The following is a 21993-nucleotide window of genomic DNA, read 5'->3' as shown; positions in this document are numbered from 1 at the left end:
GTTTACTCTTATATCGGTTGCTTGACTTATATGCTCTCGTGAATTAAATTAATTAAACATAACTAGATCTTGTTAATTATAACCATAATTTAATTAGCTTATGATCAGCGTAATTAATTATTTTTTCCGCATTAATATGGTTATATGGTGGAGTCATCTCAAAACGAGTCGCATCGGAGCGATCGTTCGTGTCCGATGCGAGCTCGATCCACCGACAAGTGGTATCAGAGCGATTGTTCGTGTCTGATACCCACTTGATTCCCCAACAATGGTGTTGGTCAAAAGGGATATCGTTGTTTCGATCCGGTTAGTCAGAAATTATATGTCTCTCGTCATGTTGTGTTTTTAGAGTATATTATTTTCTTCTCTGTTCCCGCTAGTTCTCATAACATGACTCACAATGATCTTATTCACATTGATCATTTTGATATTGATACCGATGAGGTTGCACACACTGATACTTTGGTTCTTGAGACACACACACCTCCGACCCCTCCTGCTAAGACTGCTCAGCTATCACTTGAGATAGCGGATCACCCTCCTCTGTGTCAGTCCACTGTCCTCGTAAGTCCACTAAACTTCTCGATTTTACCTATTCTTCATACTCTACCTTTTTGTTTCCTTTCTCGTGTCTCTTCACTCTTTGTCAGAGCCTTTGTCCTATAGAGAGGCCGTTGTTGACCCCCTTTGGTAGACTGCTATGGCTGAGGAACTTAGTGCTCTACATCAGACTCACACTTGAGACTTCGTACCGTTGCCGTCAAGGAAGCAGGCCATCGGTTCTCGTTGGGTCTATAAGATCAAGACCAAATCATATGGGTCCGTGGAGCGGTACAAGGTTTGAGAAGTTCTCCACTGTGATCACCTCCCTTGGTTTCATTATTAGTCAGCACGATTCCACTTTGTTCGTCAAGCATACAAGTACAGGTCATATCCTCTTGTCTTTGTATGTTGATGACATGATTATTATCGGTGATGATTATGATGTGATTGAATCGTTGAAGTGTGACTTGGCTCGGTGCTTTGTTATGAAAGATCTGGGTTCGTTGCATTACTTTCTTGGTATAGAGGTGGCTTTTTCTTCGGAGGGCTACCTTTTATCTCAGTCAAAGTATATATCAGATCTCTTTGAGCGCGCTCGTCTCACTAACAACAGGATCATTGATACTCCTCTTGAAACCAATGCACGCTAGTCTCCATCTGACAGGTCTCATCTGCCCGATCCCAGTCTATACCGCACGATGGTTGGAAGCTTGGTTTATCTCACGGTTACTCGTCCTGATATTGCGCATGCTGTTCATATTGTCAGTCAGTTTGTCACTGCTCCTACCACAGTTCATTAGGCTTCCGTTCTACGCATTCTCAAGTATCTTCGTGGCACTCAGTTTCAGAGTCTATTGTTTCCCTCCTCGTCTTCATTAGAGTTACGCGCTTACTATGATGTCGGTTGGGTTGGTGATCTTACGGATCGCAAGTCCACCACTGGATTATGTATTTTCCTTGGAGATTCACTCATCTCTTGGAAAAGCAAGAAGTAAGATGTTATTTCTCGCTCTTCCACTAAAGTTGAGTGTCACGCTATGGCTACGACTACATGTGAGATTGTTTGGTTATGTTGGTTACTTGCTGATCTGGGTGTCACTCTTCATCATCCTACGCTGTTATACTGTGATAATCAGAGTTCCATTCAGATTTCTCGTAACTCGGTTTTTCATGAGCGAACCAAACATATTGAGATTGATTGTCATTACACCCGCCATCATCTATAGCTCGGTACATTCACATTGCCATATGTTTCATTTTCTCTTTAGATTGCCGATTTATTCACGAAGGCTCATTCCATTTCGTGTTTCCGCTTCTTAGTTGACAAACTCTCAATGCTTATTGCTGTAGCATCGTGAGTTTGAGGGGAGATATTAGCGTGTATATATATATATATATATATAATATATATATATATATATATATATTAGCCATTATTATTATTATTATTATTATTATTGTATTTAGGATTATTTCCCTTTTTGTTGTATTAGGGTTATATATACCCAGACTATTCTATTTCTTTGCTATGCAATTCATTATTCAGACTTACTCTTTTTCTCTGAATCCCTAAATCTTCACTTCTCTACTTCATAAAAAATAAAATAATAGTATGGCCATAAAATAGTTCTTTCTTCTAGTTCATGGAGTCTTGAAGAGCATTTATCATCCAAAATTGCACTATTATTAAGGTTTCGAATCGATTGAGCCTTTAAGCCGATCAAATATCGTAATTCCAATTCCAAGTGAGTACAATCTCATTGTAGCACATATTAATTGTAAATAAAATTATAATGAGTTTTGTAATTCTTGATGTGATTTGTTTTATAGCATTGTATGTGATTTTGATGAAAGTTATAAGTTACGTAAAATATGATATGATATGTTTAAGTATAATTATATGCTTTATGTGTTGTTATATATAATGTGATGATATGCTTTATTCATAAACATGTCTACGTTTATGAATCTTAAGTTATGTTATGTTATGATATGATAAGTGATGATGAATGAAGTATTGACGTCTTTTCTTTTTAATTTATATGACATTATGTATGTTGATGTTTGAATGAATTTATATGACATTATGTATGTTGATGTTTGAATGTGTCTTTATGCTAAGTAAATCTACGTATGATGGGGATGTTAGTTAATGTTTTCCATTGAGTTATGTTATGTTTCATATACATTGATAAGCTATGTCATGTTTCAGTTTTGTTTATAACCATGTCACGTATGATGTTATGTATGATGTTTTTTTATGTCACATGTCATATTTGCATCTCACCTAAATAATCAAGTGAAAAGATAATTAAGGGAGTCGTATCGCCTCGAGCTTAGGAAGTCTTATGGAGAAATCTCTCGAGTCGACTTACGGTCCCAAATGGAGAATTTTTTTCATGTGTTATAAGTTTAATACGATGGGGCGGAGTATGAGACCTTGCAAACCCATATCTCATATCTTCGTTTACAAAGTGTACATTGAAGTATGTACGACTACTCTAGGGGAGCCCCGATATGAAATATGATAAGATTATGTAAAGAAAGAAAATGACACTTTGTATAACGAAAATACTAATAATCGGTTCATGCATTGCATTACTCATCTTGTTTTGTGAGTTTTATATTGTTTTCATTGAGCGGTAGCTCATTTCCACGAAAACGTACGTGTTGTAGGTAAATAACTTACTGCTAAGAGTTTAGTATGGGCCAATGGCGTCGATAGCAAGGGGGTTGGGTTATGGTTACCACTACGTAAGAAAGACTTCGCTACGCATAATATAAATTATATTTATTATAATTTATAAATAAAGTTTGTATGTAGATTAAATAGTATGTTATAGTATTGTATTGTTTTATCCATGGCTTGATTAACAAAATTATTATAACTTGTTTTCTATTAAGTTGGTACTAAAGTACAAGTTTTCAAGTAAAGGTCAAAAAGTTTTCATGTCAAATCTTTATCATGATCAAATTTTAAAGGTTTAGTTTTTATTTACTTAATTGTTATATTTTCGATGAAACTTATTTTGATAAGGACTAGTATGATTTAGTTTTACTATGGTATTTAAGAGTATATGTTTTTTTTAATTACATTGCAAATTTATATATTGCGATTTTCTAAGAGTATTATATGATTAAAAATCACTCATCGACCTGGGCTCTATGTTTTTATAAAATTATCGATGGATAATTTTGGTAATGTTAATGTTAAAACAATGGAATGGTCCATTCTTCTATTATGAGACGGAATGAAAATGAAGTATAAATATTATGTGGTATTGTGATTCTTGTCTAAGAAAATGAACCGAACAAAATAATGAGCCTTTTTAGATTCTATTCCATTCCAGTTTATTCCTTCTAACCAAACATTCCCTTAAAGTATATGTGTTAGGAATATTGTCCAGTGAAGATAGCTACTGAATATAATATTAAATTGACCTTATTAGTATAATTGATTAGTGAGTTGTTTTCTAGTTAGAATCAATAACAACTATCATACATAGCCTCCTTATTAAATTGAATTACATGCTAGACATCTAAGATCAGGAAGTACGCTAAAACATGGTCGTGATTGATCTATTCCTAGATAGATGGATCTAAAATCACATATGTGAAACATAAGTGAAAAGTTGATCACTTGGGGGGAGAATTCTACACATTTGGTATGTGTACGACGTGGACAAACTTTGCTTATTGATTTATCGTTTAAGTACCGTTATGACACACTAACCGGAGTTGCTATCATGGTCACATTGAGACTTGGTCTGAATCATGAAGTGATCACGGACTTCTAGGTTGTATTATCGGCTTCTTTGAGTCATTCGTCAATGGCTACTTGAAGATGCCTAAATACTTATGTCTTGGGAATTCGGGATATGATCTGAGTGGAAAGTAATTCACAGATACAGAATCCAACCTTTCTAAAAGAAGTTCAATGTTCACTCACCTAAGTGTTGATTCCAGAACTGATTGATTGCGTGGACTTTCGTAGTGAGTACGTATGAAAGAATCTTTCGTTGGAGAAGTAACGATGCTTAGGGCTCATATGTATCAAGGAATGTATAACAGAATAATTGAGTTTTCTCGATACGATTTGAAACTGGATGAGTGATCTCAATGGACGCTCATAAACATCAAGTAAAATATAATTCCAGTAACAAGATGAATGCAGTCTCGGCTCATCTTGTGGTGTAACGCCAAGATTGACGAATCGAATTAATAAGATAAAATAGAGGTTTCGTCTAATTATTCGAATTCGTTGAAGCTTCAATTACTAGGTACATAGCCACCATGGTGGCTCTGATAAAGATGGATAGAGATACTCGTAATAATTAGATAATTGATTACACACTCACTACTACAACTTGGTTGCAATATCTTTCGCACTTGTAATAAAGTATTTTACGAATAAGTTATTAGTTGTTTAAGTAACTTCGGAATATCACTTAGATTTAAATAGACTTGTAAAAGAGCAATTTAAATCAGCCGACAAAGCCAAATAGGGCTTGTGATATGCATGTACAATATGGTACATGGGCCTTGGAGTTGTTTGATCAAAGCCTAATAGGATTCGGGCTTTTCTCAAATAGGAAATAAATATTATATATTAAATATGATCCGATTTGGTGAGTATATAATATAATAATTATTTATGAGAGTATCATGAAGATATTCTCTACTGTTCTATTTATTTAATAGTATATCTTATTGTGAGCAAGAGATAATATATTAATTGTGTTATTTATTGAGAGTATCATAGAGATATTCTCTACTATCTTATTTATACAATAGTATCTCTTATTGTGAGAAATAAATAATATATTAATGTTGTTGTTTATTAAGAATATCACGAAGGTAATCTATATTAATCAATTACACGAATAATATATTCTAATGGGTGAAGTAAATAAATATCAGATATGATATGAATATTCTATTTATTAAAGTATCTAGAAGATATTTGATTTGTTCCATTCATAGAATAAATATCTCATCTTAATTAGAACAAGATCAAAATAAATCAAGAAAGTGCATATTCTATTTCGGATAAGCTAGAAAGCTATAAATAGGGGGCTTGATGTAGCGGAAAAATCGTCCAATAGCCTTGTTCCTCACTTAGAATTTTCAGTAGCCCCTCCCTTAGTGTTGTTGATGTTTTTCCTCTCTCTTGTAGTTGAAAAATTCATTCATACCACTTCCCAAAGAAACAAAGAACTATTCCGACACCTTGTTGGAGTAATTAGTGAGAAAAAAGCTGGCCCACATCTTGGTCTCTGTCTTTACGGAGATTACATCTTAGAAGACTCTGGTATCGATCAACCGACAGGCAATCGAGGAATCCGAGAGCTTGGTGATCCGAAGATCTAAAGAACTAGGAGCCACCGAAGAATCTGAGAGCTTGGAGATCCAAAGATCCGAGGAGCGAGAAGCCGCCGAGGAATTCTAGAAGCAAGGAGATCCAAAAGTTAGGAGAGTGGAAAATCTGTAACTGAGCTGAAAAGTATGTATAATTAAATCTTCTTATGGTTTGTGTTGATTATACTTGTCTTAAATATTAGATCTGTTGTTTAATGATTTTTGAGTATTCTGGTATCATTGTTTACGTTAAAGATTAGAGATTGTTCATGTTTTCTTATATTTCGCATTTGTAAACATATTGTAGGGTTAAGAGACAATATAAGAAGTATTGGAACGATTGTTTGTGTTAAATATATGGGAACCGTAATTAATCATGGAGAAGTAATTTACCCATCGAAATTGAGTATCAGAGCGATCGTTCGTGTCCGATATCCACCACCTTATTTCCCATCAATATGATCAAAAGAAGAAGAAGAAGAAGAAGAAGAAGAAGAAGAAGAAGAAGAAACATATGTTCTGATTTATTGATTTTTTTTATGACACAATGCACAACGTGTGAAAAGTCAAATTCAAATTTGCATAATATTTTTCTAATGGTTGTTTGAAAGTAATATTTTACAATCTTAGGAACAAATGGACAATTGATTCAAATAGACGATTATAGGAGAATTCATGAAGTTTGATTATGAAACATAAAGAGTTGTGGACTATAGTTCTTCCTAGATATCTTATGAAGATGTTGAATATGACCAGTGCATTTTTTATGACTTAAAGCCAAAACCATTTAACTCTAAAAGTCTTAAATTCACTATGTATGAATACACTCATGCTTATTTATATCCTGAAATGATATGTAGTAACTTATGGCTAGTAATATTCATTTGATGAGCCAATGATCAAGGTTCTTCATTAAAGAATTCTGATGAGGAAGTTGGTGAAATGGCTTAGTCATATTGGGGTCATGAGTTCATAGATATGGAACTCATGAACAACTTTGCCGAAATATAATGTATATCACCTCGTCATGAGTTCATAGTAATTTTGTTATTTTCATCTAGCTAAATCCATTCATGCAGGGTAAACTTGAATATTGTTTAATGGATTCCAATGTATTGTGTAGTAGTGTATGGACTAAAAAAGTAAAACATTTGAGACAAAAATTTTCAGTTTCAATTCTTTAGTGGAGTCAATTGACATTAGGAATGAACATTAGAAGAAAAAAAAGTTTGTGAACTTTTATATGTCCAATGGTTGAATCTTAATTTTTATACATATGGGTTCATAAGGTCTCTACAACTAACCAAAGAAAGTATATTTGTTGGATTAACTAAATATAGTAAGATTCAATTGTTGGATCAAGTACATTTTGATAAATGCACTTAAAAAAAGTCACTTAGTGTAATAACTAGTTTTTCACTTCAACCTGCCAAATTTTCAAAATATGATTTTGATGTTTATCATATGATGCTCAATGAAATAAATACCATTGATTTTAAATTGGTCTATGGTCGTGGCATTTAAAGAGGTTTAAGGAAAAATTAGTCCTTGCTTTTACACATTCATTTTCCTATAAGTGTTATACTAATTGAAAGGAATTAATGAATTGAAAAATTGTGATCAGTTGATGACTAAACCAAGAGGATTTATTTCAGCCGTAGCCCCTTGATAGGCATGTTTTCATTTGGTAAGAAGATGGAAAGAACACATTAAACCAAATGATGTCGTGCATGATTTAGTGAGAGAGGATTGATTAAGTCAATCTGAGGTGTTGGTCTAATTTTCACGTTTGGTGGATCTAAGATGCGCATTCACAGGGTTTTGAAATGCTATAAATAGTCATTACTACCACACAGTCAAATCACACCAACACAAGCATTATTTGCTTCATTCCTTTCCCTCTCTCTCAGGCACTCGTAACTATTCTCATAGAATTTGATCGAGACATTCCAAGTAGCCTTGTGGTTTGAAAATCAATTTCAAGTCTCTAATATTCACTTGTGCCCGCACACAAAGTATATAAAAAAATTTCTTTTAGTATAGTTGAATAATCACTTGTGGTTGCTCTCCCTAGATCAAGAATGAGACATGAGAAGGATGGAGATCCATAATCCCAAGGCTCAAGCTCGAATCCAAAAAGAATATATATATTAACAACCTTGTATGCATCACGTATAAGGTTTCATTCAAATAAGGTTTTCTTTTTTGTGAAATGAAGGATATTTTTTTGAATACCGCCATACTAACCATGTCAAACATTTATCTAGAACTCTATACGCAATTTTTAAACATAAGAGGTTTTAAAGAATTAAAGCTAGAAAAGAGTGTAACCAATGAAATTGTTCAGTGCGGATAAGACAGCATTAAGCATAGCACATAATCGGGTCTAACAAGACTGAACCAAAGATGTAGAAGTCGATAAGCATTTCATAAAGGAAAATCTACAAGCTGTGAGCATTGATATTCCGCTTGTCTTTATAACATAACATACTACGTATATTTTTTTTCAAGGGACTGTTCGACCAATCTTCGGATGACTTATTATCAAGTTAGGCATGTATGATATATATATATATATATATATATATATATATATATATATATATATATGTCAACTTGAGAGAGCGTGTAGAATATAATTTTATTTATCAATTGCACATACGTGTGTGTATATATAGATTGATAGATAATATGTAGTAGTTAGAGAGTTAGTCTATTCCTTTCTCCTCTCTCCTCTAGATACCTTTTGTCTCAACTTTGGGGAAAAGGGGTTGGAGTTTATTTTTTAATAACTTTTTTTTAGCCTTAAAAAAACGTTTTTTATATATATTTTATCTTGTTGCTACAAATGGGTTTCTTCTTTCGTCGTTTTTTCACCGCCATCATCACGAGGCTACAATTATATTCCCAAAATTGTTTTCTTCACCGACCTGAGCCGTCGGCGATCACAAAGCTATCATCTTCAACAAGTAGGATATTTGTTTTTAAAATGTTATTGTGTTTGAATTTTGGTTTTGTGTTTCCAGATTAGAATTGTGGGTTTATGTCATGAAACATGAATTTGTTGTCTTACGGGATTTTTCATCCGAGGTTAAGCCTTGTTGGTACTCATACGTCATTACTCGTGGTGGGTAGCTCTTGAGTGTTTGGATTCATCCACTAACTTTGCAGAATTTATTAAACAAGTTACGAAATTTCTCTAAATATAGCGTGTACGATTTTTTACACACGATGTGTCATCACTTTATTCTAGTTTTGAATTTTAAATTATTTAAGGTTCTATATTTTCTTGTGGAAGTATTTTATTTTATTATTTTAATAAAAAAATATAGTTAGTCTATTCTTATTTCTTCTCCTTGTAATCAATAGTTATTAGTATAATATTGATATGTTTTCTACTCTATAAATAATCATTTATTGGCTTAATGAAACATCATTGAACTTAAAAATTATAAAAACTTACAATATTGATTTGAAAATAAATTTGGAGCGAGTACATGCTTTTCGCTAAAAAAAACCATGTCCAAATTCCAAAAATAAGGCCTTGGGACTTCAAAGAACATATAAAGTGTGGAAGACTGAACTAATGCATAGTATGTTTTGCAAGGATAGAAAGAATGTTAAATAAATATATATATATATATATATATATATATATATATAGTGAAATTATTTAACAAATATATTTAGTGGAATGGGGTGGAAAGAAAATTAAATTGGGAAACAAAGCATAATATGTTTAATCCAAGGATTCGAATACCGTTTAATATGTTTAATTCAAGGATTTGAATACCGTTACCGACGTATCGTGACAAATTTTACTAGGTTACCGGGAGATATCATTGGTTTACTGAGGTATACAATGAGAGTAAAGGTAAACGTACCAGTGAACTTACTGTTATCGATGTGGTTTACCAGAAAATATCGGACTTATCGAAAGGATATCCAGTGACCAAATAAATACAAACATGTTTATATATATAAATATATATAAATTAAAAATAATAATACTTATCCTAATTGAATAAGTTATTCATTAATATTGTTAGTGTTAAATGTTTGATAATATCATAATACTAAGCAAAAGATAGATATATATATATATATATATATATATATATATATATATATATATATATATATGGATATATATATATATATCATATGAATATAAATATATATATATATATATATGTACGTGTGCACGTTCCGGACCGGTCTAAAACCGATCAAAAAATCAAACCAAACCGGTTTAAAAAAAAATTAAATCTGACCGGACCGAACCAAACCGATTAAAATAGTCCGGTCCGGTTTAAACCATATTAAACTTTTTAGATCGGACCGTTTTGAACCGTTAGACCATTCTAAATCGGACCGTTTTATTTTAACCTATTATTTACTTATAATTTTCTTAAATAATAACCGATATGATTCTCTTTTAAACCATTTTGAACCGTTTTAGACTGGAACGTCTTAGATCGGACCGTTTTAGACATATTTTTTTATTAAATTACTAACCGGTCCGGTTTAGTCTAAATCGCGATTTAAAATTTTTAGATCGGACTGGACCGTTCAAAAGTTCAAACCACACCGGTGAAATTTTAAACCGTTTAAAACCGGACCAACGGTCTAAAAACCAACGGTCCGGTCTGATATACAGTCAACAATTTTTTTTTTACAATTTCTTCTCTATTATTTCTCACCGCTTGGAATTCGCTGATTTTTTGGAGGACTAGAATGCTCGAACGCCGGAAACTTCCAGAAATCGGCGAGAATCAGCGGTAAAGCGTGAGAAATCTTCAGTTCGGTGACGGGAAGTGAAGCCATTTTTTTGGCGAACGTGAAAATGACTATTATATTTGTTTAAATACCACGAGTTTTGAGGAAAATAACACCGAATCATGCCAATTTGGTTGAAACGGGAACTTGATTGCTTTCCGTCCGATTTATCCTAGTTCCCAAAAAAAAAAAAAACTCCAATTTTGGTATGAACCGTATCGGGACTCTTCCATTTCCCGGGTTTTCGGATGGGAACGTGTTGATTCTCCCGAAATTCTAATCTGCTGATAAAACGACATGTCGTTTTAAGTTCTTGAAGACGCAGCTTCTCATTTGCGAACCTGACGTAAATGGTGTGACCCGTTATACAAGTGGAATTACGTGGCATCTTTTAACTGGACGAAGCATGTCATATTTCCTCGACTATCCTCTGTAGTACATATAGATAGACTATTGAGCATTTAAAATTGAGACAAAAAAAAAGAGCATTGTAATTAACAAATAATTGTTTTTCCTTACATCTAGTAATAACTCTCACTTCTATAAAAAAAAAAAAATAATTAATAATAATAATCATAATAACTCGCACTTAATTTTTTAAATAAATTTATAATTGTTAAATAGCTTATTAGAGAGATTAAAAAGTTTACTAACCAACATTATAGTTAAAAAAAATCCAACACATTAATTGTATTTAGAATAGCATCTTCAAATTTATTGTACAATTAGCACATTAAAATTATTAATATATTACAAATTAATTATACTGCTAAAAAGTTGTCTAATATTTTTATTATTTTCTACTGTTAAAATATTAGTTTTAGAGGCATAAATATTGATTTTCTAATATTTTTCAAATATCACACAAAAATCATTTCAAGGACTGAAAATAAAATGAAACAAATACGAAATCTACTTTATTGTTCATCGTAGTAGTGATTTTTTTTCTTCCGATTACAGGTCTGTCTCTCTCTCTCTCTATCTCGTTCGCTCGAACAGAGCAAAATTCACTCTCTCTCTCTCTCTCTCTCTCTCTCTGAATCAACACTAATAATTCAAATTCAGAGATTGATATCTTCCTTCCGGATCTTTGTTCTGCGTTTTTCTGTTGTGGAATTTTTTATATTTTATTTTTTATGTATGAAATAGTACCGCAATTCTGATCACATTGTTAGTGTCCGAAAAACGAACGAATCGATTCTCTATCTCTAATTTTGGATTACTCTTTTATGTCGATTGTGTTAGGAGATAAAGTTGACTACTGATCTGGCGCGATTGCAGGCTAATTTAATTGATTTGTGATTTATTGGATTTCGCAATTTGTTTGTTTGTGAATTCGAGATCAGAGCCAATAGCTGAAAATCTTCTTCCTTTGTGTTTGTTGCTGTGATTCTGCGACGAGAAGGAATAAAAAAGAGGGATCTTTGGTGTATTTTTCATCTTCTGCTTGATTTGATCGATCGACAATGGCTGGGAATATGCCTCCTCCTAGGCCCGGAAGCAACTTCCCAATGCCTCCCCCAAATTACAACCCTACCTTCCCGAGAACCACCGATCCTCATTCTCTAGCAGATAATATGCAGAATCTGAACCTAAACAGGCCAATTCTCCCGAATTCCGGTGCCAGACCCTTCGGCCAATCGCCCAGCGGGCCTCCGTCGCAATTCGCTCAACGCGGCCCTCCCCCAAGTGGCTTCGGAAGGCCATCGGGCCCACCGCCGCCCGGGTATCGGCCTCCTTCCGTGGGTGGCGGCGGCGGTTACATGCCGCCCGCTCCGGCGGGTTTTCCAGCGGCTCCGCAGCAGCAGATCCCGGGCTCTTCGCCCATGGCTTCTGGACAGGCTATGCCTCCTCCGATGAGCAACGGTCCTCCTCCCTCCTTCGGTGCCGGAGCTCCCCGTTACATGCCGCCTCCTCCGTCGTCGCAGTTCGGAGCTTCGTTGGCTTCGCCGGAAACTATGGCTCCGCCTCGGCCTCCGCCGATGGGTTCGAGCTTCGGTGGTGGCTCGGGTGTCAGCTCTCCGGCGGGTCCTCCTCCGCGGCAGCCAGGATCACCGTTTTCCTTTTCGGCCCAGGGCACGATGCCGCCGCCGCCGCCTGGAGGTTCTTCTTTTGGCTCACCTACATGGCCAATGCCTCAAGGGCAGGTATAATTTATGCTCTTTTTTTTCCTTATTCAAGAATTTATTATTACAATGGGATCACGGTTCGATCGATTTAGGACCCTTGTTAGCTAAGAATTCGTCTAGAAAATTACTTGGGCTCTGAGGAATCACTTTTATTATTATTCTTGGGTAACAGTTTGCTTTGAGATGCCTATTTGAATGCTTGAATAGGATATATAAAACAACAGAACTAGAGAATGATTACTTGAATTATATAAGTTATGCTCTTGTTTTTACGTTTTAGATTGAAGTATGTTAAGAAGATTTAAGGTTATGATCCCCAGGTTTTACTACTACGTGAATTTGAATACCCGTCTGAAATTCGCCAAAAATATGCATTTGGCAACAAATTGTACTGATTCCTTTTGACATAGCGATATTACTGAGGGAAAGTTTGACGAATGTTATCAACGCATTTCACTTTGCTCTGATTTCTGATCTGAGATTTCTTATTTATTAGATGCCTCCACCTCCAATGGGCCCCGGAGCTCCCCAACCACCAAGGATGTATGGAATGCCACCACCAATGACTTCAATTGGCCAGCATGGCGCTCCAACAACTGGGTCGTCTAAGATTGATCCTAATCAAATTCCAAGACCCTTGCCAAGCTCAACAGCTGCTTTGTATGGAACTCGTTCAAGCAATCAGGCCAACAGTTCTCCGGTGATTATTCATGCGTTACTGATAACATGATTTGAGAGTTTATTACCTGATATTATTATGTTGTAAATTGCTTGTTCTACTACCTTCTGACTCCTTTTACTTCTGCTAAAGCCTGCCACAAATGATTACATGGCTAGAGACACCGGGAATTGCAGTCCACGCTACATGAGGTGCACGATAAATCAGGTTATTTTTTTATTTTTGCAAAAAGCCTCAATTTTTATTTCTTTTTGTTTTAAATTATTTTACTGTAATGTAACTGTTTTCAACTTAATTTTTACTTTTTCCCCAACTTGACAGATCCCTTGTACCAGTGACCTCTTGACAACAGCAGGGATGCCTTTAGCTTTGTTGGTCCAACCGCTTGCCCTCACTCATCCATCTGAGGAGCCTATACAAGTAATCTCACGGAAGGCCTTTTTTGTGCTGCATAAGTATTTGTTTTTTTTATTAAAGGAAACATAATATTAAATTTAAAGAAATAATCTCATATTCATCTTAAGCTAATCATTAGACCATAATATCAAAGCATATTCAACTTATTGATGAATTCTTATGCACAATAGAGATAATATTATGACTTCTTCTGGAGGCACTTTTTTCTTTCAGATTTGGAGACATTCTCTAGAGTTATATTTGGAATTAAGTCTTGAAAGCTATTACACTTGATTTAAGGAAACAGCAGACTCTAATTCTTCATGTTCCCATGTGTTATAGATTGTGGATTTTGGTGAAAGTGGTCCAGTACGGTGTTCCCGTTGCAAAGGATATGTCAATCCTTTCATGAAATTCATCGACCAGGGAAGGCGATTTATATGTAACTTGTGTGGTAAGTGCAAGAATTTGCCAATCTCACCAGTATATTAATACTACGTGGCTTGCTACGACGTGTTAGGTTACTTGGAAACTAACATGCTATCTGTTTTGGATTTCAGGATTTACTGATGAGACTCCCCGGGAGTATGTCTGCAATCTAGGACCGGATGGCAGGCGCCGGGACGCGGATGAACGACCCGAACTCTGCCGAGGAACAGTTGAATTTATTGCTACAAAAGAGTATATGGTTAGTTAGTAGTTTATAAAATTGTGGACAAACAAAACGTGACTTCCATTTTTCCTTCAATCTGAAATGTTGTTTTTACTTATTATATGTTGCATCATACCGCTTATTCGTCGCTCAACATGTTTGCAGTAGATATTGTCTGTTTTTAATCTTACGTCATGACTTGTATCAATTTTCAGGTGCGCGATCCGATGCCAGCTGTATACTTTTTCCTTGTTGATGTCTCCATGAATGCTGTGCAGACTGGTGCAACTGCTGCAGCTTGCAGTGCAATAAGTCAAGTTATTTCCGATCTTCCTGTGAGTTACTTTGGCTTTATGTTTCTCGTTCCTTTGAGACTAAATATTTGCCTTCAGAAAAGAAATGAATTATTTTAGATTAGTTAAGTCTTCTTTTCGTCCTTTGGTAGATATCTAATATCTACAGGCTATTGAATTATGCAGGAAGGCCCTCGGACTATTGTTGGAATGGCAACCTTCGACTCGACAATTCACTTCTACAATTTGAAACGTGCATTACAGCAGGTCAGTTAGATCAAGTTATATTTATATGTTCTCCTCTATCTGTGTGTGTCAGAAGATTGTAAAGTTGACAAGCATCAGAAGATCTCTGTGTGTGTCTGCGGCATCACAGTTTCTTAGAGTAGTTACGACTTACAATTTCCTTACAATTTCTTGTTTTAGTTTACTGTTCTTGACATTTGACATTTGTTTGCTTTGCAGCCGCTGATGCTTATAGTCCCTGATGTACAAGATGTTTATACTCCTCTGCAGACTGATGTTCTCGTTCCACTCTCTGAGGTCCAGACCTTAGCTGTTGTTTCCTCTCATAAAAATAATAATTTCCTTATTATTATAATTACTAATCCCGAAGAGCTCTTCTAGTGGTAAGGATGAATGCTGAGATGTGTGGATAGGCACGGTCTCGGGTTCACTCCCCCATAAATATAGAATTTGGGGCCACTGGGAGGGTCTCCCGGGTCAAAATTCTGGGGCCTTGTGGACTTAGTCATGCGAAGCCTGGATTCCCATCGGTTATCAAAAAATAATAAACAAATAAAGTTATTATAGTTATTTATTTAGGCTAGTAGGGATGTAACTTTTGTTTTTGGTAAATTTGTGTTCTAAAAAACTCTTGTTTAAAAAGTCTGTTTTCTTACATGAAGATTTCAGAAGTTTTTAGCATTATTGTTGGAGTTTTGCTGATTTAGAGAATGCTCAACTGCCAGTGATAAATTGATATCTAGTATCTTTTTTCTTTTTTTTTTTTTTTTGTATATTTATTGTTTAATCTGTTTTTGTTTATCTTTTTTGTTGTCATACAGTGCCGTCAACATCTAGAAGTATTGTTGGAAACCATCCCGACCATGTTTCAGAGCAGTAAAACTGCAGAATCCGCGTTTGGTGCTGCAGCCATGGTTTGTCAATAAATCAATATATTGTGTTATCCCATTCCTTCATTTATGCTGTTATAGTGTAGTACCTCTCCTGGTGATTCTGGATATGACAGTAAATTCATGATAGTGATTGCCAAACTTCTCTATTGCTTGACATCTAGAATTCCGGCTCTGCCCTAAAGAAAAACAATGGAAAATAAGAAAAGTTGAACTTGGTGATTTTAAAAGTATTTTTAGTTGTATAGATAGAGATTTGTTGGAAAGTCTTTGTGGCGGAGAGTGTACTCTAGTAATTAGTTTGAATCTTTGCTAGTAAACAATTTAAATATTTTCGGTAAATAACATATTCACTAACTCTGGTTCCGTTTTTCCTTTTTCTTTTTCCTTTTGAGTGAGAAAGGGACATGATTGCATTTCTAGGGTGTTGTTACATTTGAAATGGTGATGATATATGATAACTATTGTTCTTAAAATTAGGATGGCAATATTCTACTCTACTTTGCATTCTGCTTATCTTCGTTGAGGAGCTTTGATATTTTCATATATTTAATTTGAAGTTGTCCATGTTCTTCCAAATATTAGGCTGCTTTCCTGGCAATGAAGAGCACAGGAGGGAAGCTTATGATATTTCAGTCAGGCAAGTTTAAAAACCTACATTTTTTTCTTTTTATTTATAACACTCCCCTTATGTATGAAATTTGGATTTCCTTTAAGATAAGATGTCACTGGTTTTGCCTTTGTCTTGTTATTACAAAATGAAAGTATGATTCTCTGAAGGCATGTTGTTGTTCTGCGTGAAATTAGGATTTGTGATTCAAATAGGCTTAAATTAAAGAGAAATGTCTACCTTTATATTAATGATATTTTTAATCGTTTATAGGAAGGTCATTTCTGACATTTTAAATTCTATACAGAACTAGGATCCCAGCTTTATGATTCCTGCTTCTGTATGTTCATTGGATGTGTTAACAACATTATATAGAGAAACCAATTGCAAAAAGCGTTTTATTGGATTAGCAACTTAACTTGATGGGATTTTAGTTCCTTGTCTTTGCAAAATGATAACAATTTATGTTATATGCAGTTTTGCCATCAGCTGGAATCGGTGCTCTGTCTGCAAGGGAAGCTGAAGGACGAGCTAATGTATCATCCGGAGAGAAGGTATGACAATCATATTTCTACTACTAGTGCCTTTTCTTTTCCACTGTTTCTCGAGTATACTATTTAGAGAATCAGGTGGCTCCACAAATAAAACATAATGATTTGTTGAAACATATTGTCGTATGATGTGCTTTATTGAGAGGTTTAAAGTAGACATTGACCTCTTTATGAAGACCTCAATCCTAGTAGGGATATCAATATTCAGATAAGGACTAATTTGTTGATAAGTTATTTATGAACTTTTTTCCACAGGAGCCCCATAAATTGCTTCAGCCAGCTGACAAAACATATAAGACGATGGCTATAGAATTTGCCGAGTATCAGGTGAGCTTCCCTGTCAATGCTGGTTGATATGTTCGATACTAAGTTTTGAACTTTAATGGGCTAATTTTTATGTTTCAGGTCTGTGTGGATGTATTTGTCACTACACAATCGTATGTGGATATTGCGTCTATCTCTATCATCCCAAGAACAACCGGAGGACAGGTACGAGAGAATGTTGTTTACATGTGTGTTGATTAATGTGCTAGGAGTAGTCAATATGAACACTTTCTCAATAATATCTGGTATCTATTGGGCGTCCTTTTTTTTTTTTTTTTTTTTCTTTTCTCCTTTTTGCTTATAATCTAATATTGTGCATCTTAATTTGATGATATATACACGCTGATGAGCATGTGATAAAACCACGTTTGTCAATTTTATAGTACTTTTTGTGGATGGCCATGTTTTTGTATTTTATTGGATCTCGGAATTTTGTGTTTTGACATTCGCTTTTCACCTACCATAACATCAATTACTAGTACACCTTCTAGAAAATCACTAACATTTACATCAATCATTATTGTTTGAATGTAAGAAACATCTTTTTTATAACTGAAGTCTAAAACCTAATATTTCTCACCCTGATTTTCTTTAAATCTCCAGGTTTATTATTATTACCCCTTCTCAGTCGTTTCGGATCCCGCGAAGCTGTACAACGACCTCAGATGGAACATTACAAGGCCGCAAGGATTTGAAGCAGTGATGCGTGTTCGATGCAGCCAGGTATTCTGGCATGCCAGTTATATTTTGTTGTTTCCCTCACCATATGACAATAACTTGCTATTAGATAAAAGCTAATTCTCGTCCATATTTTAGGGCATGCAAGTTCAAGAGTATTCTGGAAACTATTGCAAACGCATTCCAACGGATGTTGACCTGCCTGGGGTTAGTACAAATAATTTTTATTTTTATTTCTAATTTAAAGAAGCATTTTCTTTTTCAGTTAATTCCTGCAGATTGTCTGTCCTCCCATTTTGAAGAGAGAATTTTGCTCACCCAATTGATTCTCTTTCGTAATTCAGATTGACTGTGACAAAAGTATATTGGTGACCTTGAAACATGACGATAAATTACAAGATGGCTCGGAATGTTCTTTTCAGGTAATGCATTTATAATGGGGTACTCTATGTTTTTCTGTCTGAATTGTATTCTTCCATGACTAAAATAAAGTCTGAACTGTCTTTTTTATTTTATTTCTCAGTGTGCCCTTCTTTACACCACTCTATTTGGTCAAAGGAGAATTCGAGTCACAACCTTGTCTCTGCCTTGTACAAATATGCTCAGCTCTCTATTCCGCTCAGCTGACTTGGACAGTCAGTTTACATGTTTCTTGAAACAAGGTATGTGAAATTCTACCAAAATTATTGCATCGTTTACTGACGTGGAATAAAGCCATATGCTTCATAGACCTAAAATTGTTAACATAACTTTTTCTCAACTACATTCAACTCTTTTCTGCCTGTTCAGTCTTCGAAAATATTGATGAAATGTCTCGAACCTTTTTCCTACTGAAGCTATACTTACGGATTTTTTTTTACCCTTTTTGGTCTCTGTAGCGGCAAATGAAATTACCATTCATCCACTCTCACAAGTTAAGGAGCAAGTGACAAATCTTTGCATTAATAGCCTGCTTGCATACCGCAAATTCTGTGCTACTCCGTCATCGTCTGGACAACTTATTCTTCCGGAGGCACTTAAGCTCATGCCTCTGTATACTCTCGGTAAAAAAAAATTATGTACCCGCATGTGTATCTTCTACCAGCTGTGATACTCCTACTCTAGCCCCTTACATTAGTATTTTTTTTTTTTTTTCGTTTTGACATGGGAGGGCCTAAAATTCCCATCCGTTCCATATTATTGAATAATTGTTCAGGGATTGATTTTTTTTCATGGAGGAACATAAATATTTATAATAAATCAAATATGTTTTGGGGGAAACCAAAACTACGAGAGTAATTTCTTATTTGTCGTTGTTTGCAGCCTTAATCAAAAGTATCGGGCTCCGTGCTGATGGTAGGATAGATGACCGTTCCTTCTGGATAAATTCTGTCTCCTCCATTTCCACTCAACTGGCGATTCCTCTAGTGTACCCGAGGATGATAGCTATCCACAATCTCGACCCTAAGGTAAAAATTTTGGTAGTTTCAAGCAGGATGTTCTTTTTCTTTTCGGGCACTTCAAAATTTTGTTTATGAATTCATTGTTGATTCGCTGCTGAACAGGAGGACGATGAATCTGTCATTCCTCCGTTTATTGGGCTTTCTAGCGAACATATCAGCGACAATGGTATTTATCTTCTCGAGAATGGTGAAGATTGTTTGATATATGTTGGTAGCTCCGTGGATCCAACTATACTGCAGCAAATTTTCGGTGTTACCTCCGTCGATGCAGTTCCTTCTCAGGTAGACCTTTATTCCTGTTTGTTATAGCAAAAGGATGATCTAATTAAATTTAACCTTTTTTTTTAATTACATGGTTGGGCTTCACTAATAGGAATATTGTAGGATGTCCAACAAGTTGTTATCTAATACTTAGGATTTTGAATGCACTCATTGGAATTATGATTCGTGTAAATAGTGGATCGAGTGAACTGCTGATCAGATAGTTACTATACAAATTCTTTGTTGTAATTCGAGAAAATAAATTTGTGTGTGTTGCGCAGTTTGTGCTGCAGCAATTTGACAATCCGTTGTCGAAGAACCTGAACAACGTGATGAATGAAATTCGGCGGCAAAGATGCTCTTACTTGCGGTACGAAAATCGATAATCAGAGATCATTCATTATCTATCTATTTTTCTAAAAATTTAATGATGTATATTTCTTTCTATGCAGCATAAAATTGTGCAAAAAAGGAGAGCCATCAGGTTAGTAAAACAAAATAAATCTCAAGACAAGCTCAGTTTTCTTTTTTTTCTTTCTTTCTTTTTTTTCTTAGTGCTTTAATCAATTGTACATCTTGGTGTTTCTTTCAGGAATGTTGTTCTATTCATACATTGTCGAAGATCAAAGTCAAGGTGCGCCGTCCTATGTGGACTTCTTGATACATGTACATCGGCAAATTCAAAACAAAATGACATCGTAAATGTCTGTGACCCTCCACAAAGTTTTCGGCTCTCGAAAGAGTTTTGATCTCCGTCTGGATAGAAAGCTCGTTGAATCTCAAAGGGCCAGTTCGTCTCTTGATACATATGTACACTGGCTGAGCAAAAATTTTCCGTTAGAGGCTTGTCACAGTAGTTCAAAGGGTCCACATTGTTATGGTACTAAATCCAGAGTTTTTATTTTATTTTATAAGTTTTCATTTAAGTTTAGTTCTGAGCACAGAGAATACCCAAAAGTATGAAGCAGATTTTTGTGGTTTTGGTCATTTGTGGGGTGTTTGCTGTGAGATAGAAGTTCTCTTTAGACTAACTTTTATGTTGTTCCATGATACATGTAACTTTGGGTAATAAATTATGGTTTTTTGGATTTAGATTCTGTTGTTGGACTTAATCGTGGTTTGATTTGATACAGCACAATTAGGTTCTATTGCCGTACTCTTCAATCTCAGGCTCGCCAGAGCTTTTTAGCATGTATTTATCCAATTCTCTCAATTATTTTGTCCTTTCAATTTCAAACTAAATTCCCGACAATTAGTTCTCCGTTGTCTTTCTTAAAAATTGCAATTAATTTAAGATCAAATTAGGTCACCCTTGTTGTATGAAAATCAAATTATCTCTAAATTTAACCAACGTAACAGGTGGCAGCGTTGTGAAAGAATCGGCTAAGGCTCAGAGTTTCATCCAATATTTTTTTTATGTTCTTTTTTCGCATGACATCTGGTATTAAACTGGCACACAAGGCCTGGAGAGAGGTTTCATCTAAGATCTACAAGTGTTTGTTTCATCTAAGGTTTCATCTAATATGATTAATTTTAGGATAAATTTTTTTCCGTCAATTGTATGCTGTGCATTACTTAGCCCCTTGAAAGAGAAAGAAAGGAAAAAAAAATGAAATTAGTCCTTAAATTATGTATTTTTGACCAAATTTGTCTATTTCATTTTCATCTACGTTTAGCATAACACGAGTTGGTTAACCCGCGCGTTGCTGCGGGCTAGCCGAAAAATATTAATACGCTATAATATATTTTAAAATTTATAAACATGATAATAGTTAGTTACCTAATAATTGACCAATATATAAAATAAAATTCAATATAGACTTTTATATGTAGTTCATAGTACAGACAAACACAGCTGAATATATAGACATATTTTTTTTACACGCATATTCACGTTCTGTTTATATTAAAACATAAATAATATATACATTCACGTTTTATGAGAAGTCTATTTATATTAAATTACTAAATATATTCGTGAACTAATTATTATTACTTTTTATTTGTAATACTTGTGATAAGTTATATTTGCCTTTTATTAGAAATAATGATGTCACAACTCACAATATCAAGTGTCGTATCCGCTAAATTTATTTATTTATAATCAAATGTCATATAAAGAAGAGATACGTGGTTGCATGATTAGAGAAAACTTATGAATT

At 34.7% G+C, this 21993-nt stretch overlaps 1 protein-coding gene across 3 annotated transcripts; it reads left to right on the top strand.

Annotated features, from left to right (window-relative positions):
- Nucleotides 1–11545: 11545 nt before the first annotated feature.
- Nucleotides 11546–20923, top strand: LOC149393744 (protein transport protein SEC24 C-like). Of its 3 annotated transcripts, none has more exons than XM_089616624.1 (25): nucleotides 11546–11640; nucleotides 12086–12827; nucleotides 13306–13509; nucleotides 13621–13695; nucleotides 13810–13908; nucleotides 14227–14338; nucleotides 14445–14572; nucleotides 14752–14871; nucleotides 15016–15096; nucleotides 15295–15372; nucleotides 15897–15989; nucleotides 16551–16605; nucleotides 17053–17129; nucleotides 17382–17453; nucleotides 17532–17615; nucleotides 18054–18173; nucleotides 18267–18335; nucleotides 18473–18550; nucleotides 18652–18790; nucleotides 19007–19171; nucleotides 19431–19576; nucleotides 19673–19852; nucleotides 20113–20201; nucleotides 20284–20315; nucleotides 20424–20923. In XM_089616624.1, the coding sequence occupies exons 2-25, from the start codon at nucleotides 12147–12149 to the stop codon at nucleotides 20531–20533; spliced, it is 3087 nt and encodes a 1028-aa protein (XP_089472750.1). In that variant the 5' UTR covers nucleotides 11546–11640; nucleotides 12086–12146; the 3' UTR covers nucleotides 20534–20923. The 3 variants fall into 3 exon arrangements, with proteins under 3 accessions (XP_089472750.1, XP_089472752.1, XP_089472751.1); XM_089616626.1 differs by having other exon boundaries at nucleotides 12027–12827; XM_089616625.1 differs by lacking the exon at nucleotides 11546–11640 and having other exon boundaries at nucleotides 11705–12827.
- The last annotated feature ends 1070 nt before the right edge of the window (nucleotides 20924–21993 follow it).

Source organism: Urtica dioica, chromosome 6 (genome assembly GCF_054948205.1).
Source record: "Urtica dioica subsp. dioica isolate 48M chromosome 6, U.dioica_male_clone48M_v1_H2, whole genome shotgun sequence".
Classification (NCBI taxonomy): domain Eukaryota; kingdom Viridiplantae; phylum Streptophyta; class Magnoliopsida; order Rosales; family Urticaceae; genus Urtica; species Urtica dioica.
The sequence above is the reverse complement of the archived record's forward strand: the minus strand, read 5'-3'. Positions and strand labels throughout refer to the sequence as shown.